The sequence below is a fragment of the Aedes albopictus genome, chromosome 2, assembly GCF_035046485.1.
Source record: "Aedes albopictus strain Foshan chromosome 2, AalbF5, whole genome shotgun sequence".
NCBI classification, from domain to species: domain Eukaryota; kingdom Metazoa; phylum Arthropoda; class Insecta; order Diptera; family Culicidae; genus Aedes; species Aedes albopictus.
In genome coordinates, this window is record NC_085137.1 from 481,931,171 (window position 1) to 481,952,901 (window position 21,731).

The window sequence follows — 21,731 nt, forward strand, 5'->3', positions numbered from 1 at the left end:
CTGGCTGTTCAAGATCAAACAAATTGCTTGCTGTTATTGGTTAGATTTTGCCAGATCTAAATATGATCTGATGATGATTCCAGGAGTAAGTTTTAGATACTATTTTTAGATCTTTCATCTCTTACATCAATCAAACCAATATCACATTTTGTTCTCAATATCAAATTAGGCTATTATTGAGCTCTTTTCCTCTACCCGGGTATTGTTCTCAAAGAATATACTTCAACTATGTATTATTTAAAAAATTTTGATACAACTGCACGTCCCCTGAGCATCGTCTTACCTTTCTCGTACACCAAGGTGGTACGGAAAGGTTATATGAGCATGAGCTTAGATGACCATATAATTCGTAGTAGTTACTCCGTGATTGGCCAGAACAATCTAAATTATACAGGGAGCTTAAGAGCTTGGGATTAGTTTACCGTTCTCAATATACACCTACGAGAATTTCAAACTTTATAAAATCAATATGGTGTTGACTACGTCCTAGCGGTCATAGAACGGAATGTTAGTATGGGGTGGGTTCGCTCCTAGAGACCGAGATCACATCTACTCCCTCACGATTGTCATGGGAAGGGATTTTGTTAGTAAAAAGGGTGAAAAGTAGTAAGATCAATGTTCACTCTGGTAAGTGATCACGGGTAGAGGTGAAATACTGACGATCAAAACGTGATATTGGTTTGATTGATATAAGAGACAAAGGATTTGAAAATAATGTCAAAAATATGCATCTGGAACATCTGGACAATATCAAAATTTGATATTTTAAGCTTAATCGAATAGCTCGCTGCTATTGGTTAGATCTTACAAAATCTAAATATGATATGATGATGATTAATGTTGTTCAAGGAGTAATTTTTTATATTATTTTTAGATCTTTTATCTCTTACATCAGTCGAACTAATATCACTTTTTGGTCTCCATATCAAAATATGCTGTTATTGAGCTCTTTTCCTCTACCGGGATGTGAAGCACTTAAGGACAAGGTATTTGGAGTACATTGCTCAAAATTTCAAGAGCACCGTTTTTTAGAACCGTTGAACGGATTTGGATTAAAATGCATCACGCTGTTGACAACCACTGAACAATTAGCGTGATGCATTTTCATCCAAATTCGTTCAACGGTTCTAAAAAACGGTGCTCTAGAAATTTTGAGCTATGTACTCCAAATACCTTGTCCTTAAATACCGTCATTGGAAACAAGTGGGAATTAAGTGTTTGAGCAGCTCGTAGTCGCCTGTGAACAGATTTTCAATTTTCTTTCAGGAATCTTAAACCCAACTTTTCTATCACAAAATACGCGAACACGAGACGGAACACAACACTTATCGTTCTTACTAATTAAAAGGAACTTTAAAAATTACCTTTTTGGTCGACCGGTTTCGGGCTCGAAGTTGCCCATCTACGGGACGATGTCCGACCCATTGTTTGCCCAACTTTTCTACTTTTATTTTATACAAAATTCGTATTTTTAGGGATACTCATTTTTCCTCTAAAATAGCGTGAATGAGAAACGTTTTTAAAAATTTCCAAATCTTCTATTTGCATGCCAAAGTTAAGGTCGTGACAACATTTAATAACTGAACAAAAGGATTTATGTTAATAAGGCACATTACAGAGGTAATACAAAATATACGAATCTATCATGAACATCTCTAGCTACGATCATTACGGCTCTCGACGAACAAGCGCTCCAGTGCTCTTGCCAAGCATCCTAGAGCCTTAAGGCTGGGTAATTGAGGTCTTCAGCAAAAGTTATCTAGATTGATTGGTACATACTACATTTTAATGTATTTAGTTTTGATCTAGATCTGCTGAAACTGATCTAGTTATGTTTTATCTCACAATACGACACTCTAGTGTTCTCGATATGCATCCTAGAGGGTCGGAGTCCTCCAGCAAAGTGCTTTAGTTGAGGTGGCTATTACATTCGTACGTATTCGATTTTGGTCCTGCTTTAACTAATCTAGATCAATTGTTTCTTTCGATATGATTATCTCATGTTCTGAATATGTATCCTTCTGAAATAAGTGTTTTGGATTTATTGGTACCACATTTACAAGCCTTCGATTTTGATCAGGACTATAACTGCCGCAGACATTTGTTTTTTTCTTTTTGCATGTCGGTATAATGTTCTGGATTTGCATCCTAGAGGGTGGCAGACTTTGACAAGGTACTTTAGATTGATAGTGTTATAATTTTACGTCATATACATCGTGGAGGGTAGCAGTCATCGGCAGCGGATCTGCCCGATATTCCAGGGGAATCTTTACACCATTGGAGGAGAATCTGCCAGAGATTCCAGGGGGGGACCTCCTGGCGATTCCAGTGTGATCTCCATGAAATTTCAGGCAGAATCTTCACGAGATTCCAGTGGGAACCTCAACGCGATTCCAGGGAAAATCTCCACGACATTCCAGGAGGAATACCCACGAGATATTTGAGGGAATCTGCACGTAATTTTAGAGTAGATCTCCACAAGATTCCAGGAGGAATCTCAATTAGATCCCAGTGGGAATCTGTACAAGACTCCAGGGAGAATCTTTACGAGGTTACAGGGGGAATCTCCACGACATTCCAGGAGAAATCCCCACGAGATTTCAGAGGGAATCTACACGTGATTTTATAGTGAATCTCCACTAGATTTCAAAGGGATTCTCCACGAAATTTCAAGGGGCATCTCCACGCAATATTAAGGGGAATCTTCACGAGATTCCAAAGACAACCAGCACAAGGGAAATCTCCAAAAGATTCAATAGGGAAATTTCACGAGATACCAGGGGAAAACTAAACGATATTCCAGGGGGGAAACTCAGCGAAATTCCAGGAAAATCTCCACAAGGTTCTAGGGTAATCTGCACAAGATTCCAGGAGAAACTGCACAAAATTCCAGGGGAATCTTCATAAGAGGAGTCTGCACAAGATTCCAGGAGGAATCTCCATGAGATTTTACGGTGGATCTCTACATGATTCATGAGAAAATCTCCACGAGATTCCAGAACAAATCTCTACGAAATTCCAGGTGAAATCTCCATTACATTTCGCATTCTGCATAAGATTCTAAGAAGAATCTCCACGAGGTTCCAGGAGAATTCTCCACGAGATTCCAAGTAACAACTCGGCGAGATTCTAGGGAGAATCTCCACGAGATTCCTGATTCAGTGTGAGCTCCACGAAATACCAGGGGTATTCCACGATATTCCAGGGGAAATTCCCACGAGATTCCAGGAGGAATCTTCACGAGGTTACAAGGGGAATCTCTACGAAACTCCAGGAGGAATCTCCTCGAGATTCGTAGGTGAAGCTTCACATCACACAAAACAATGTTCACCGTCAGAACGCAATAATACTACGTAAATAAGAAGACTATTTTATGATTGTTGTTGAGGTAAGTAGAAGAAAATAGCTATTAAAAGTAAAAAGGGGAATAAAATAGGATGTTAGTTTTACAAAAACCATACCGCACACCAGTATTCCAGTTTTGGCAAAGAATACATGAACGAAGATTGGCATCTGAGACATGTGCAAAACTAACTGCTGGAAATCCACCTATTCATTTTGTCATAAATTCATTGAAATCCACGAAATAACGCATCCATGTTTCACTTATCAATATTATCCTCCCTTTATATTTAGGGCTAGAAAACGTATTTTTGACTTGAGGTTACAAAGTTTCATCACAATTTGTGTCCTATTTTAAATCTTCACGTGCTGCCAGTCTAGATCTTTGAGGTCTTTGTTTTACTTCGCAGCAATGAAAAATGGTAGGGCAAAAATGTTATAAGGTACCCCGGGGAAAGTGCATATGATGAAAAGTGGAGCAGAACTTCATTTACACCGTTTCACGGGGCAAGTGGGACCTATTCGGAATTTTTGTACAAATGGCTTAATATAGTTGCTGCATATATGTTAGGCAGCATAAATTATAGATATCTTATGTGAATAACTATGTTTGGCGATTTATGTTGGAAAAGATTTGTGGTATCGTCCATAAATTACGTAACACATAATAACGAATCACTGAGAAAAATAGATTTAACTCTAGCAGCTCGTGCAAAACATTTTTTTATACGAAAATGGCCCTAAGGTTAAATGCCGAAAGATTTCCAAACTTGCTTTTCATATTTCGTAGTTGATGAATCTTGCTAAAAGATTTTTCAAGATCTACAGATGTTATGTTTTCCTTTACATAATTTTACGATCATTAAATAAAGGTTTTTAAATCGTGAACTTTGAATACGTCGTTTTTCATTTTTTTCATACTTTATGGCCGGTTCCTTAATATTCAGAAAAAAACTCATTATGCAGCGAAAAACGAAAAAAAAAATAATAGAATTTGCTTGAACGAAAATATGAAAAATAGATGATTTTGAAAAAATAATGTTCTATCCAAGACTTTACCATCTTAAACAATAGCTTCATCATCAGAATAAAAGTAATTAAAAGTAATTCAGCGATTGTTCACTTAAGATGCCGATTTTTACTTCACTTTTGTGTAAATTTCGACTTAGGCTAAAGAAAGCGAGATCAAACTATGAAAATGTGTTTGTTCACTCTCATAGGTCTCACTTGCCCCAAATGCTGAAATGCACTGTGGTAAGTGAGAGCAGTTACCTAAGGGTAATAAATGAAAATAAATTACAGCTTTTTCGCTTAAAATAATTTGCAAGCACTCCAAATATTATCCTGAAACTGAAGAAGTTTTACTTTATTTGTTATTCTGTTTTAAACGACGAATGGAGTAGAGTGCGTTAATCTCACTTAGTGAATTGCAAATTACATATGATCAACAATAACATATATGGTCTCTTTATAGTGAGAACAATAAAAAAAATTGAATTCAAAGTATCCGTTTTTGTGATACCTATGTTTTCTGTGAAGAATGTTTGCCTTAAAACTTAAAAAATTTAAACATTATAGCTGTAGGTCTCACTTGCCCCGGATTCTCACTTGCCCCGGGGTACCTTAATACATTTGACATTTCGATGCCCTGTATACTAGCGTACGAAATCGGAAAGGCATCAACTTTTCGAGCCAGAATTCCACTTATGTTATGTGCATACCGTTTGAAAAACGTGAACAGTTATTGCCATCACGTGATAGCGGAAGCATGTGAGTTCCAGCTGCCAAAATTTGCGTAGAGCTGAACAATTTAGGGTGAAAGTTGCAATATTTAGAAAATTCACAATAACTTTTTTCCTCTGAGAGATAGGGACTTGACGTCGTCGGCAAAAACATGTGTTTTTGCATTTCTAATATATTTGTAGAAGGAATGAAAGAAATAGAAAAACTATTCAACAGTAATACTCGAAAAAAAAAACTAATTTTGGAGGTTGTTCATGCAAAACATTCTAGATTCGAACATTTTGAGTATATAAAGCATTGGCGTGTTTGGAAAGGTTTCTTGAAACAAAATTATCTACAACTTTTCCAAATACCTAAACTGAGTGTCTAATTTTAATTTTTGGTAAAATAATTTTTCGATCTCATTTTAAGGTGAAATTAATCATCAAACTCATTTTGGTAAAATATGCGCTTTATATCAAGAAACTTCACCGAAGACACTCCATTTCAAACACTGTGCATAAAGTACATAACGATCATAGGAGAGAGGGTTTTTTTTATCAAGTTCATTTATTTGGGGCTCAATCGCGTATAACGCTTTACGGAGCCGAGGATCTTTCTTTGTACTTAATAGTATACATTATACAGAGTAATAACTTTTTAATGATATCTGTTAGTAATGGGTGGAAGCCAGGGTACTCGTTGCAGCTCGAGGTTAGAAGGTCACTTTTGACGGATATACAGGGTAAGGATTGGGCCAAAGCTTTCACTGCTGCTCATTCGGGGGTGAATCGCATCTTGCTAGCGTATTCGGTGCCTTGTGGTGTTGGTACCAACTTGTTGTGGGACTTGGAGCCGCAGTGGTAACACAAAGAGGACAAAACAGAGAAAAAAAAACTGGAGAAGAAAACACAAGCGAATTAAGAGAGGGGGAGGTTCTCGAAAGTGTGACAAGCAATGTATTAGATATCCATTTCGGGACGGAGCGCACAAAAGCAAAATCTCCATACGAATAGCTTAACTTTGGCTCTTCAGAGCCATTTTGTTCCAATATTTTATGTGGGCATAAAATATTGCCATATTTCCAATATGGGGTTATTTTTTCCTATATGAAATTTTTTTTATTTTTTTTTTTCAATATGGAGTTTTACATTCTCTGCTGTGCTACGAGCCGTAATCTGTCAGGATAAGGACGGGGGCCTCTTGAAATGATCGAAAAGTGGAAGCAGTAGTTCAACAAACACCTGAATGGTGCAGAGATCGTAGAGGAGGATCAAGGCACTAGTAGTGCACAGTAAAGTTAAGGATGCCAATCAACAGCTTAAGAGCAATAAGGCAACTTGTTGCGACGGCTCTCAATGTATTTGGGTGAAACTGGTAACTATATTATCCAATAAAAAATAAGTACTAAGATTGTTTAAGATTTAGTGCACAACCGATAAGGTGACCCAAACTTACATGAAAAACAAAAATTTTGAAAAATACCAAGTCTTACCTCCCGAATCAGTTGTTTTTGACTCCCAGAAGCTACGTTCAAAATTTGAGCAAAATGGATAAAGCCTAAGAGGGCGCTCAAAACGCTTGAAGTTTGTATGGGAAAACTTGGCCAAATGTACATATGCAGAAGTTTTAAGTTTTGGAATTTTGCCGCTAGGTGGCGCTGTAAGCGTTCAATGATCAAACTCTTTTTAGTATTGTTGGTGACTATATGTCAAACAAGTTTGTCGAAGACCTCAAAGTGAGCCAAGGTCTGTGTAAAAAGATATACCCTAGGTAAAGTGAGACAAAAAATTCTTGTTGTTTTTCCAGTACATGTAAATGTAAACAAATGAAAAAAAGCATGAATTAACATTATCTACAGCTGAATTTGAAATGTGTCCAAAGCTATTGTAGCGTATACGTCTTCTATGTCATCATTGGTGATTGCTTCAAATTCACTCATGGATGCATTGCCTCAAGATTAATGTTAAACTGTAAATAACTCATGTTCGAGGGAACAAATTTGACAAAAACTTTAGTGTTGACAAAAAAGGAATGAAATATTGACAAAATTGTCACTATCAAAAACGGATAGTGATAATAACGGATAGTGACTGTTTGCCAGGAACTGTTGTTTCGGACGATCCAATTAGCGAAACTCGTTTTTTATGTTTGAGTTTGCTTTCAAACAAGTTCTTCAAACTCATATTTTCTCTCCCATCTATCGAACGCTCTTTTAGGGAGAAATCAGAGTACTACGGCACCGTCCTGAACAGTGACAAAAACGGAACACACCAGTATTTCGCCTCACTTTGCCTAGGGTATAACTTTTTTCACAGCCGTCGGATCACTTCGCGATCTTTGACAAAGTTCTTTGGCATATAGTCACCTACAAAAATACCAAAGGGTTTATTTATTGAACGCTTACAGCACCACCTAGCGGCAAAATTTGAAATCTTTAAATTGTTGCACACATATGGCCAAGTTTTCCCATACAAACTTCTAGCGTTTTGAGCGCCCCCTTAGGCTTAATCGATTTTGCTCAAATTTTAAACGTAGATTCTGGAAGTCCAAGACAACTGATTCAGGAGATAAGACTTAGCATTTTTTTTTTTAATTTTTGTTTTTCATATAAGTGTGGACCACCCTATTGTGCGTTGTGTTGAAGAGTTCGTTAGAGATGAAGCAATTATCATGTAAGTATTTTTAGTTAAAACACATTGTGAAAGTGTTGAAATGTATTGTTTTAAATATAGCATTGAAGCTGCCGTGAAATATGCTGCTTTCAGTATGTGTTTCAATAATCCGGAAGAAACTTGCGCTAAAAAGTGATATTGCACCTGAATTCGTCAAGTTGGGCACAGAAATTTAAACTTTTTGTGAGCACCGTCTGATTATCAGGATCTGGAAAACAGATCAGCTACTGGAAAAGAGGAACAAAGATGTTCCACCTTAATTTGTCGTCATTCTCCTCTGCTCGGGACGCAATGGCGACGACGTCGTCATCTTCGAGGAGCGAAATAATCCGGTTGAAATCCCCTTGTAACCGAGAAGAGCCTCCTTCATACACACACAGAATCTTCACCCCGGCCACAACGTATATATGGTGATGGTAGCATACCAAGGTGCCCGAATGGTCCAGCTTTTCTTTACAGCACAATTTGACGAGCCCGAAAAACGCGCGGTCCACCACCACAGCCACCACGTGCAGCTGGCCGGTCAACGCTCAAGAGTCACAAGAGCATAACAAACCAATCGACCATGGTGAAGAGGAAAATTGATGGTCGCATGGCTCATACAATGCTATGTGGGATGGTGGTTGGTGCTGCTGTAGGACACGAAGCGCACAAACCTACCCTACCCCAACTTCCCCAATCCAGCATTTTTGGTCGGCATTCAGCGGATTAGTTGCTGCCTGAAAGTGAAAACATAAACAACTTCCCCCATACTTGCCTATACTTGCCGTTATGGACGCTATGAGATGTGTGTTGTGTGGTGACCGATTGAATGAGGTAGAGTGGGCGCTTGACCACATAATATCTGTTACTGACTGGAAGAGATTCAATCGGTTCAGGTGTCATAGCGTCAGCGAGAACGTAGAACGAGATGTAAAAATAAGAAAAAAAACATTCAAAAATGATTCACTCTGTTATGTTCTGGGATAAACCTGATTTCAAAAGCCGGAGAAACCAGTTCTTTTTTAAGTTTTTCAGATATTCGCGTTGTTGTTGTAAAAGCGAGACGTTAAGGATCACTATGATCAGTAAACAATTTATTATCAATGGTGGATTAGACTGCTGCAAATATTGGTGAGTTTTGCATCTGATTTCAAAATTGCATATACATTACGAAGGCACAATTCTAAGAAGTAGTGTGTAGTTTGTTTCAGATTTGCTCACTTGAAAATAACTCAAAATCCATTAACACCAAATATATAAATGAATGAATATTTAAAATTAGTTCGTTTCAAATCATAAGCAGAGATTCAGCTCATGTGTTGGATCCTTCTTGGATTTTATCATTGTTTAACATAGTATTTGAATTGATTGATTTGTCTTTATTAGAGAGACTTTCAGCCCTTGGCTGGTTCGTCTCTCATAGTATTTGAAACCAAATTTTGATTCAATACTGTTCCACAAAAATAACTTCATCCACTTATGCCAATGGTCCTTATCGTAATTGATGGTCGCACGCATATTCTCCAAAACGAAAGTCAAATTTACTTCCGACTGCAAAACCATCCAAATTAAACTGAATTCCGAAACCAGTGGCAACCACGTAATCCACTCGTCCACTCGATAAATTATATCAGCTAATAAACACTGCAAACCACAAGGTCTTGCAAGGGGCTTGCTCTTCAGTAGTTAGTTGTTGCTTGCAAACAGCAATGCAGTATAGTGGTTCTCATTTGGTCTTCGGTGGCAAGGCGCTGAGAACTTGGTGGGAGTTGATGCAAACGGCAAAGCAGCAGCATAATGGGAGATAATCCACACAAAAACCACCGAACCAATTGAAATAGTTTCGCCGATTATCTCGCCCTTTTGGAAGAGCACAACGGGTTGGTTTGCTGCTGTTTCTTAACAGGGAAGAATGACCACCCGGGTAGAGGTAAAATACTGACGATCAAAACATGATATTGGTTTGATTGATATAAGAGATAAAAGATCTGAAAATAAATCTGAAAAATATTCCTGGAACATCTGAACAATATCAAAATTTGATATTTCAAGATCAAGCTCGCTGCTGTTGGTTAGATCTTACAAAATCTAAATATGATTTGATGATGATGTTCCAGGAGTAAATTTTTGATTTTATTTTTAGATCTTTTATCTCTTATGTCAATCAAACCCATATCACTTTTTGATCTCTATATCAAATTATGCTATTATTGAGCTCTTTTCCTCTACTCGGGCAATGGGTAAAAACAGTAATACATAATCCAATTAGTACAGAAACCACATAATTCGTGGTTTCTCAGTGCATTACTTGATAGTTATATATCCAAAACTATGGGTTTTTTTGCGCCTTTCAGTGACCGAAAAAGCGTTGATACTTCTCTATCATTGCCAACGTTTCGATCCTTGAGTTGGGATCTTCCTCAGGTTTCGATCTCAATCAACTTGTAATAATCGTATTTTGCACACGATTTTTCGGATGTTTGTTCTAAAAGGCACTTTTCTCGTTCATCACCAGCACCCTAGTAGGAGGTTGGGTGGGAGGTATAAAAGGGAGACACTCGAGACAAGAAATCAGTGGAACACAACACTGCGGGTGTAATCAATCGCCGTTCGGATTTGACTCTAACCAAAACGTCGGATGTAAGAGCAAAACAGCCTTTACTACCCACTCAGACTACCAGAGTCGAGAAATTATAATCAGTTTTCTTCCAGAGATAATTTCTTGGATTCGCGTTAAAATTTCTCCATGTTTCTTTTTCAGAAATAATTATTCTTCTTAGTATTCCTATTGGCAATCTTTTTGAGATTGGTCCAGTACTGCTACTGGGGTTCCTCCAGACATTTCTGGTACAAATATTCAAAGATTTTTTTCTGAGTTTAAGAGAATTCCTGAGTTTTGGATTTCCTCATCCAAAAATACTAAAATAACTATTCCTGGTGGAAATCATGAGAAACCTCTGCAAGAGTTTCTGAAGATGTTTAAGTAGAAATTTCTGAAGGAATTCAGGAAGTAGATTTTTTGGATGTATTTCAAAAAAATCTTAGAGGAATCTCTGAAAAACATCATTAGAACTCCCCGTTGGAATCCCAGGAGAAAATTAAGCTGGAATCCTAGGAGGATTTTTTGGAGGAATCCCACCAAGTATTTATGGATTAATTCCAAGAGGACCTCCTGCAGAAATCTTTGGAAAAATCTTCTTGGAAATCCGCCAAAAGTGCCTGATGTGGTTTTTCTAGGAATTTCTGCTGGAATTCCCCCAGTGATATCTCAAAGGATTCCATTGGAAATTGCTCTTGATTCTTTTAAGGATTTCATTAAGTATTCCTCAAGGAATTCCTCTTCGAGTACCTCCAAAATAATTAGCTGAGATTTCTACAGGAATTCTTACAAAGATTTTTCTAGGCATTCTCGCTGGATTTTTTCTAGCATTTTCAGATAGTATTTCTAAAGTTATTGATTTTGAGAGTCTTCCAGAAATTCATGAAAGATTTCCAGCATGAATCCCTTGAGGAAACCTAACAAAACTTCCTGGAGGATTCCTACCACGAATATCTGAACAAATTTCAGTAGCAGTCCTAGAGCAGCAAGGAATTACTGCAGGAATCAAATCACGAATACATAAAGCAATCCCAGCAAGAATTTCTAAAGGTGATCCCAGAGAAATTCTTGGATGAATACCAAGAGGAGTATTCTACCAATTTCTGGAGAAATTCTTTGAAAAACCTCTATAGATATCACAGAAGCAACTTTTTCAGGAATCCCAACGGGCATTCCTAGACGATTTCCTGAAGACTTTCCTAGAGGAATTCCTGAATGAATTCTTGGAGAAATCCGTAGGAATGCCAAGAGTAACTCTTGGAGGAATCCATGGATAGCCCCCTTGAGGTGTCACAAGAACAATTTCTGGTAGAATCCTAGCAGAAATCCCTGAAGGAATTCCAACAGCAACTTCTACAACTTTGATTAATTCCTGGACGAATTGCAGGAGGAATTTCTGCAAGAATATCAAGGGGACTCCCTGTGTGAATTTCTTGTAGAAATTTATTTGGATTTTCTCCGGGAATGCCTAATGAGATTCCTCAAGAAATTCTTGCTGGGATTGCTCCAGAGATTTCTCCAAGGGTTCCTATACAAATCTTTTAACTATTGTTCCATGGAATCCTCCAGAGATTTCTCCGTGATTTCATTTAGAAATTTTCTCTTGGAATACCTGCAGAAACTTTTGTTACGATTTTTTCTAATAATTCCTACTTGGATTTCATCAAGAATTTTTGCAGCGATGTCTTAAGCATGGGCTTTCTGGGATTTCTCTTGTTATTACTTTTTGGAATCATCCAAGAATGCCTAGCAAGAATTGTTTGAGGAGTGCCAGCAAAATTTCCTGGTGGATTCCTCCAGAAATTCCTGAATGAAGCTAAGCAAAACCTTCTCAATAAATCCCAGCAAGTAATCTCAAATGGATTTTCAGCAGAAATTAGGCAGTAACAAATATTTATTTCACTTTGGCTGGCCGAGGTGAGGTATAAAAATAAATAAACATTTGATTTGAAAAATATTTTTAATATTCATCGGGTTTAAAAAAACAACCTTTTTTTTTACCTGCCCCTCAAAATCCTAAATGCAGTGAAAAAAAATTAATGAGGGAAACAAAAAGTCAAAATGAAATTTGTATTTGACTAACTGGTAAATTTCAAAGTTGAATTGAAGAAATCCCTAAAGAAATCGCGTCAACAAATTTTGAAGAAATCATAGCAGGAACTTTTGGAGGTGTCCCAATAATTTCTGCAGGAATCCTGTGATTCTTCCAGCAATTCCTCCAAGATTCCTTTTGTGATTCCTCCAGGAATTTCATCATTTCATCCACATTTATTCCGGAATTTTCAATTTTAGATGCAGGCAATGTTCCAGTTTGAGCATTGTTCTATTGGTTTCTTCAGACAGAAAGAGGTGTATTTCACCAAAAAAAAACAAATTTGGGAAACACAACCTTATTTCAAAAAAAAAACACAGAACTTCTAAAAATGAGCAAATAAGGTACAACAGTTCTACAACTTTGTAACTCTACCTCCATTTATGAAAAAAAGGTGTCACCTCTTTGTGATTAATCACATAGGTGAAAATTCAAAAATAAATTTTGACTAACATTTGAAAAAAGCGTGACAACCATTACGAATTTCAGCTTCTCCCGTATTTCCCATCATTTAAGTAATCTTTGAACACTAACAGGTAGAGCAAACCCCCTCTATCTAATAACGGGATAAGGAAGGGACGAAAGAACCTTATGCGTATTATGCTTGTTCCATCCTTTTCACATGTTGGTCTATAGGTTAGTATGTAGGGCGAATTTTTTTAAGACACCATACCACTAATTGTAAAATTTGAGCCAAGAGCATTTCTCAAGAACTAAAAGTGCTAGCAAGAAGGGCAATTGTTTTTTCGATTGATCCTCCCAAGTATCAGTATCTCTGGTTTCCGATCTATGGTCATGGTCCACGTGAATATCTCAAGAACCGAAAGTGTGACGACAAAATGAAAATATTTTTCAGGTTCTACACCTTTGGACCAATTTACTCAATTATAGCCCAGTGGTTTCCAATACGAAGTCACGGGCCACAAGAATTTCTGAAACACCATAAATTTGAGGGTGAGTCACAGTGACATTTCAGGGATTCTCAGGGGGTTCCATGGGAAGTTCCAGGGGGTTCCATGGGAAGTTCCAGGGGGACGAGGGGCATCTGAATGACCAAAATTTGGTCTACGTGGTTTATTAACCCTCCTACGATCGCGCTGTTGTATTTTGTACAACACTTCGAAAAAATCTCGCTTTTTCATTGAGGACTCCTAGGACTTTCGGGTTTTGTGAAATTGTTATGGCCCGTGACCCCATATTGGGAATCACTGGTTGCATGATCTAAATAAAACATTATCACTTCCTCATCGCACTTAAGATTCTTGAGAAAATTTTATTTCCCGTGACCGTAGTTTGGAAACCTCCGAGCTGTAAAATGCCACTTTATTCAAGGAGAGCTCAGGAGAATTCATAATCCAAAAACATTCACACCTTCTCCTTGGACTTTCGGTTGTAGTAAAATCAGCATGGCCAGACCACAGCTTGAGAACCACTGAATTATACAACGCCATTTTATTGTAGTAATAGTAATTGATTTTTTAGACGCAGAATTTGAATATCATAATCACTTTCGCATCGCATTTTAGATTCTTGAGAAATTCCCAGCCAGCAATTTGGATACTTTATCGAAATTGCAACTGAAATAGTCACACGTATATAGCATCAAAGAAATCGTATTCAATGCACGAAACAGATGTATACATACTAAAGCGGAGGCCATATCGAAACATACATCCGATTACTGGGATTTCATCTAACATGATTTACGATTTCTCGAAAAATTTCTACGATTTCGCCGATTTTCTCCGCCTAAATATACGATTATGCATGATCTTATTACGATTGAGTGTACCAATATACAACTCAAGATTTTCAAATTAAAAAAAAATCAATTGGTATTCAGTGGGAATCGAACTTAGGTCCTTTGATTGGGAACTGTGCGTTATCTCTATTGGCTATATTGCCAAGTTGGAAGTTGAGAGTTTAAAGCGAATGGAATGAAACAAATAAAAATTAGCATTAGATGGTGCGGGACTTGTGGTGGGAGCGTTGTTGTTGTGCATTGAGTTGCTCCAAAAGAGGGGCCGTGCAAGAGGCTTGGAATTCACATAGTTGTTGGAATATATACACCACTTATCATAAGTCATCTTGTGTATATAAATATGTAGTATGAAAACCTACATATATGGTTGAAAATATTGCTGTGTCAACAAAAAAAATCAAATTTGTGATGAATACATTTTTTCTCTTTTCTCCATCCTCAAAGATGTAAACAAAACCATTTACGATTTTCGAGATTAATATTCGACTATTAAAAGTGCAGTAACAGTCATATGCGACTGTAAAATGAATAAACGATTTCTACGATTTCGTTCATTTCGTATACGACGCAAGTATGACGCAAACGATCAATATACAATATTCTTATAGTTGTATACGATTGCACCGATTTTGGTCATACCTCTAGGAAGGCAGCTCGACTTAGCAGATTCATATACGATTTATAGCTACGACTTCCACGATTCATAGAAATCACATATTGGATGCTAGCAAACTTGTAGCTTGACACTCAGAACGTATGATTTTTTACGATTCTATCCGATTCTGTGCGATCCTACCGATAGTAGCACCTTTTATGATTGGAGACGACTATATGAAGCGAAATCGTAATTGAAATTTCATTTGGCATAAAATGCGACTTTAGGCAATCACTGTCAACAAATATACATATTATTATACAATTCTGATTCAATATATGAAAATATACGATTTTGTCCACACAATGATTTACGATATGTGGTTGGGTTGGCATGGCCCGTGACTCTAGATTGGAAAGCTCTGAACTTCACCACAACAGTTTATTACAATAATTGCTCCATGAGATCTATATTCTAGAAAGCATTCACACTTTCTCGGAGTGTCAGTTCTTACGAAATCAGCATGACCCGTGAACCCAGCTTGACAACCACTGAACTTTTCACCACTGAACTGCCTATAACCGCATAATTGTAACATTTGCATATTTTGCTGTTATTGACTTAATATCGGGGATCATCATCAAATTACAAGTACTTTCGACTACCTGAATACAATTTTCTAGTTTGTTCTAGGATTTGTGAAATAAACACCAAGTCGTTTTGTCTCATTGACCATCATTAACCGATGTGACCGCATAACAGTCACACTGGAAAAATATACTGGTTTTAATGCGTGTCATCAATCATACTTAAGTCCAATTTATTTTTTGACAATAGGTCCAGCATACAAGAAGTGCTGTAGAAGATCTTATTGCCAAACAATTTATAACAAATTAATAAATAATGTTTACAATTTCGGTTCATTCCCATACTATTAAAATTTGCAACTTTGGGTCCCATTTTCTCCAATGCCTACTTCTGTCGAATGTTACTGTTATGCGGTTATGGGCAGTGAACTTGAGACGCAGAATTTGAAAGCATTTTCACTTTATAATCACACTTTCGGTACCGTGTCGCGTCGTTGGGGGTGACAATGGGTCAGAGGGGCAAGATTGGGTCGAAACATTATCTGAAATATCTCATCAAACTTGATGATTTTGTGGCTATAGCGGTCTTTTTCTACTCAGAGTATAAGGGAGTAGAGATCAAAGTGGATAATGAAATGATAGAAATGATAGTATTCATTGATACATACGTTGATACATTTTGCATGAATTGATCCACCCTTTGAAATTTATGGACTGTAGAAACAATGCATACAGGGCAAATGTTCTGATACGTTAAATAGATTTTTTGATTTATTCGATGTTTTTTCGCGTCCTGACAAGTAATAAAGAGTCTGTGTGAAAAACAATTTCAACCAAATGAAGAGGAAAATATTGCTTCATAATAATCCCGAAGACATCAAACAGATTTGAACCATATTTTGAATTCAAAAAATCTATATTCAAAAGTGTAAGTAGCCCCGCATTTCAAAATTAGCCCCGCATAACGGAACTTGAGAGCTTGAAAATAAGGCCTTTTCAAATACCACTTTTAATGAAACATCACTATTTTAGGTGGATAGATACTTGTAATATATTATTGACAAGTATGTAGTATCAATATTGATCAGAACTTTTTTAACTTGCTTTGCTTGCTTAACTTGTTGATGCGGAACAAATTCGGTTCCCTTGACCCGTTTTCCCCCACTCGAAGGGGTGAGAATGGGTCAATTTTCATACACTTGTAGTTTTAAGGACAATTGACGAACTCCAAATATGTTTTCATCAATTGTACATGCACTACCGAAGATCACATTCCAGTGTTCAAAGGACATTTTCATGCAAAGAAGCAAAAGTTATCGAACAACAATGAATGTGGAAATATGAATTTTTGACCAGTTCTCACCCAACAACGGTAGGGTAATTTTCCAATTGTTGCACACTCCATGTTATTCTTATGAGGTGTGCAACAATTGGCGAATTTTTAGCCGCGCAACAATTGGAAAATTACCCTACTTGAGAAATTAGCGTGAAAGAGCTTATTTTTTACAGTTAGATCAAAATTATAACAAAATGAGATATACAGGGTGCGGCAGGAAAAAATGCGAAAAGTTCAAGGCACTATTACACGCTAAATATGGTATATATATGACTATTTTTTCATGACAGTGTATCAGTCAATATCTATATTCTAGCACTGAAAAATAAAAATGAACACATTTGATGTTTAACATGTGATAATGTAGGCCTAATAAGCGGATATCAATAAACTGCGCGCCCAATGGTCATTAAACAAAATGACTATAACAGTAACAAAATTAGCTCAAATTCGATGAACAACCAGACCACACTGATCCAGAGCCATGTAGTTTCACATACCAGATGAAATAAGTACATATATTTGATGATATTGTAGAGAAAATCAAAAATTTTGTTTTATCAGATGCGAAATTTAGCGACCTGTGCGATTTTCTGCGGTTTGAAAATTCTGGTTGTGTTCATCTTCAGGCGCCGCCCTGTAAAGGTTAGTGACCAAAATGGGAAATTTTTTTAATAAACTTTTCAGAAAACTAGCCTATTATAGATCATGGAACGTTGAAACATAGATTGGTTAATGTCAAATGGACGAAAATGAGGTTTGAAGTTGAAAAACACTTTCGCATTTTTTCCTGCCGCATACTGTAAACATTAGCATCAAGGTAACTAGTTTCTATACAATTTAGCAACAATTAAGCAGCAATTCAGTAATGATTCATTGTGCAACTGTAATTGGCTCGGGTCAATCACGGATTTGCAATAGATATGCTGCCTATGATCGCATATCCGTCCCATATTTGCTGGGTTTCCTATTTATATGGGACAGTTATGCGATCATGGGCACTTTGTGCAGTCAAAAAAAAGTTGCGTTTTAACTTTCACGCTAATTTTTGTCCCCGTGGAGGCTGTATGCAACAATGGGCTGTAACTTTTATTCTAGTGCCTCAATCTTTATGAAATTCGAAGTGTGTATTGTCTAGCTAAAGTATGCTTTCAGAATATGAAATACAAAAGAGCTAAAAATCAATTTTTCTATCTCCTCCATGGTACGTAATTAAAAGCGAAAAAAAATCATCAATGAATTCAAAGGATTTCCGCAATAATATCTCCAGGAAGCTTTTCGTGAATTGTCCTTATGGAGATCTATACCTATAGATCACCAAATTTCAAGATCACAAATCTGGAAAACCGAATTTCGGTTTGCGTTGAAATATTGATCGATTGGTTACCCGCGGTTGGTGACCAATCGATCAACATTTCAGCGAATACGGACATTCAGTTCCACTTTTTCACACGAAAGAACGAGTAAGCTGCAAAAATAAAAATATATTGAGAATTGTATTCATTGGATTCAAAAGCACAGAAAATTAAACAAGTGAAGCCCAGGAAAGTGGCATGAAAATTGCTTTATAGTATTTTTTTTTTCAATTTTCGTTCAATTTTGTTTGAATTGATAATTATTTTAAAAATATTTAATTTCAATGATTTAGTTTGCGCTTATACTGATATCAGTATACATCAATGTAACAATCCATGAAAAATGAAACTGCTTAGTTAAGTGATCAACATCCTAGTGACACATCAAGAAAATCAAAGAACCTCTCGCACTAACCTGGATTGTCGACCAGCTTGACTGGGGTCTCCAGTAGTCTCAGCTTTTCCCGTGGGTCATCCAGTTCGAACATAAATGGCGTTGACGCGGTTCCCGGTTGCACACAATCGAAAAGTTACAAACCTCTACGCCGAAGGAATTACCAACCGCACCGGTTACGTCGCCAAACGCGCGCCTTTCCAAAAAATAATATGGGGGAAAACCACCTGTTGCTTCCACAGATAACGAGATTTTTCTTCCGACGAATACAATTTTACAGTTGAGGAGGAATAAATGTTGACTGAGTTACCCAAACGGACATCTTTTTCTGCTTCTAACACTCGGAGCCAATCACCAAAACTGCATTTTGTTCTTCAGTGGTTTCCTTTGTGCTGGGCGGCCTTAGACGTCGACGTCGCAACCGTAGGATTTACACTTGATTAGCCCTGGGCATTGCCGCCATAGTTCTAGTTCAAAGGATTTGCCGTCGGATGTTCGCAATTATCCACTTGGATGGCGATGGGGCATGCCAGTGCACTGATTTCTGGCACAACACATGAAAACGGGAAGAACAACCGAAAGCATGGACAGGGGATGGGAATAGGAAACGCTCTATTTCCGACTTCCGGAAGTGCACTGTTTCTGTCACCACGTGAGAAGCTCTAGCTTTGTCTAATCCACTGCAAAATACTCCTAAACTGTTTTAAAGAGTACAACATCCAAACGGCTAAATGGTTCCAAAAACCTAGACTAAGTACCACTTCCACAAACACACACACCAAACAACTTCTGTAATTTCCTCTAGAATGGTCCTGGAGATCCGCACTAGGCAACGTTCCTTGGAAAACTGGCAACGGATCGACGAATCGCGCGGGCTTTTATAGCTGCATCGGCCACCACCGGATGCTGGCTGGCTCCGAAGTTGATCCTTCAGAATTTCCCTCCCGTCGTCTATACTCTAGGCAGGACCAGAAACCAGACCAGCAACGGCCGCGCCTGTGTCATAATAATTTTGCTTTCAACGAATTTTCCACTCCTTTCCCAAGACCACCATTTCGCATCCTTCTTCAAACGGCGAACGCTGCTCGCGTCCGCCGCCGCCACTGCCGTGACTGTAGGGATGCGTGTCAGATGGGTGGCACGAAGGCAGGTTCACGTTCACTTACTAACACACATTTTGGGGTGGTGGTGGGTGGTGAGCAACCACGTGCTTCACGGTGTTGGGTGGAAAACTGTTGCGCAGGCAGGATGGGATGTGTAAGCATGTGTGAGTGTTGAAGTGCAAGAAATTTTAGCTCTAGTCATGGCACATGCGATATGATTCTGAACAGCTACTGAGGATACATTCATACATAAGGAACGAAGTGATATGATGCAAAGTCACCTTTAGCTGGGAAGATGACCTGAATGATTCTTATTATTCTTACTTTCTTCGATTTCAGTGGTAAATGCTAATGATAAGATTATTAAAAGTCCTAAACTGCCAAAGAATTTGTTAAATACGCCGGTGAAAATACCTTTAAAACTCATTATATATTAATGTTACGTTACCAAACGTTGATTTGTCGTGCAGAATGTAACCAAACCGGGTATCAATAATCAAATGCTTGATGATACTATAGCTAGTAGCCACAGTCCCAGACTTCCTGGAACTTTGGCAGAAATTCTACCAAATAGGGTAATTGGAGCACACCCTGATAAAAAATATCATAAAAATACGATAAATTTTATTGTTACAACACCATTTTTTCGAAAATTATTTACCATTAAACGTCTTGTAATTTGCACAGCACACTCACCATCACCGCTATTGTGCTATACCATTCGGCGAATGGTAAATGGCACTTTTACAATAAAAAATGGTGGTCGTTATGTATCTTAACCATAAAATTTTGAGAAAATTTTCATACATTTTGTCGCGAAAAACAATAGAATGTATTGTGTTTTTATGAGACATTTTTAGGGCATTTTTCAAAAGAAAACAATATATCCTAATGTTTTTTATTGTTCTTACAATACAAATACAATTAATTGAATGACGTCAAAAGAATCGTTGTTACAATAAAAATACAATAATATTTGTTGTTATTTGTAAGCAGTTTTCGCTTTTGAAAATCCATAGAATTTATATTTCCCGTTAATATTTATATCCAGCATTTACGAGAACTAACGGCTGCCAGAATGATATGTACATTATATGATAAGAATCAAACACTCTGATGTCTGTCTGGTATGTATTGCTTGGCAGCTGTTGATAAGATCTATCATCAATCTTTTCAAATAACTGCCAAATATCATAAGTCAGACCTCAGGTCATATGATCCATACCATAAATCGTTCACAATTCATGTGGCCGTTAGTACCTGTAAATGTTGGAGAAAAATGTTACCGAGAAATATGAATGCTATGGTTTTTCAAAGGCGAAATCTGTTGACATAACAACAAATATTATTGCATGTTTATTTTAACATCGGTTCAATTAACCCCATTAAACTTATTGTATTTGTATTGTTATCAATGGTAGTTCACTATTTACTAGATTCCTTTAACTTATTGGAAAACAATACAAAAATCATTGTTCATCTTTTTCTTGTCGTAACGTCCTCACTTGGATAAAACTTGCTTTTCAGCTAGTTTTCTATAAGTACTTCCACAATTATTAATTGAGAGCTTCCTCTGCCAACACGGTTTGACGTCTGTCAGTTGTTGCAGTTAGCGAATAACATTCGAAAACCGAAACATCTACTGTACTCAAATTAAAAACGAAAACTAAAAAAAATATGTCAAGTGATTTTGTATTTGATTATACAGAATCAGCATGATCCAAGCAACAATAATATTTATTGTTATTTATTTGTCACGAATTGTTTTCAAGTGTAATTGAGAAATAAACTCTTTTTTTTATAAAAAGTCCATGAGAACGTTACAGGCACTTTTCCAACTGTATAAAAACAACTTAAATTAATTTTTACTTATAGTAACTTTGAATGATTAGAGAACTATTGAAAAACAATCGAATCAATTGGTCACTAATAAAGCTAATGTTCACTTATTGTACGAACTACATGAGCTTGGTTTCTATTGTAAAAAGTAACAATATATCTACTGTGTGTTTTATTGTGAACAATAAAACCAGTCATATGTTAATAATATTTACCATGTAATAAATGGTAATTTTTTATCCGGGCAATTAGTAGTGTTTTAATCTAATTTCCGTCTATGTTAGCACCGACCAATAACATTAGTTTATAGCATTTTTGAACTCGATAAGCTGATCATTTTTAGTGTGG

General features: G+C 37.1%; 1 protein-coding gene across 1 annotated transcript in view; it reads right to left on the reverse strand.

The window, feature by feature from the left end:
• The window catches only part of LOC109429040 (sodium-dependent dopamine transporter), a 117,309-nt gene extending 98,631 nt beyond the window's left edge, over positions 1–18,678 (reverse strand). The window contains exon 1 of the mRNA XM_029870683.2: positions 18,463–18,678. Within this exon, the coding sequence (XP_029726543.2) occupies positions 18,463–18,535 (73 nt within the window). The 5' untranslated portion in view covers positions 18,536–18,678. The remainder of the gene's footprint in view (positions 1–18,462) is intronic.
• Positions 18,679–21,731: the final 3,053 nt, after the last annotated feature.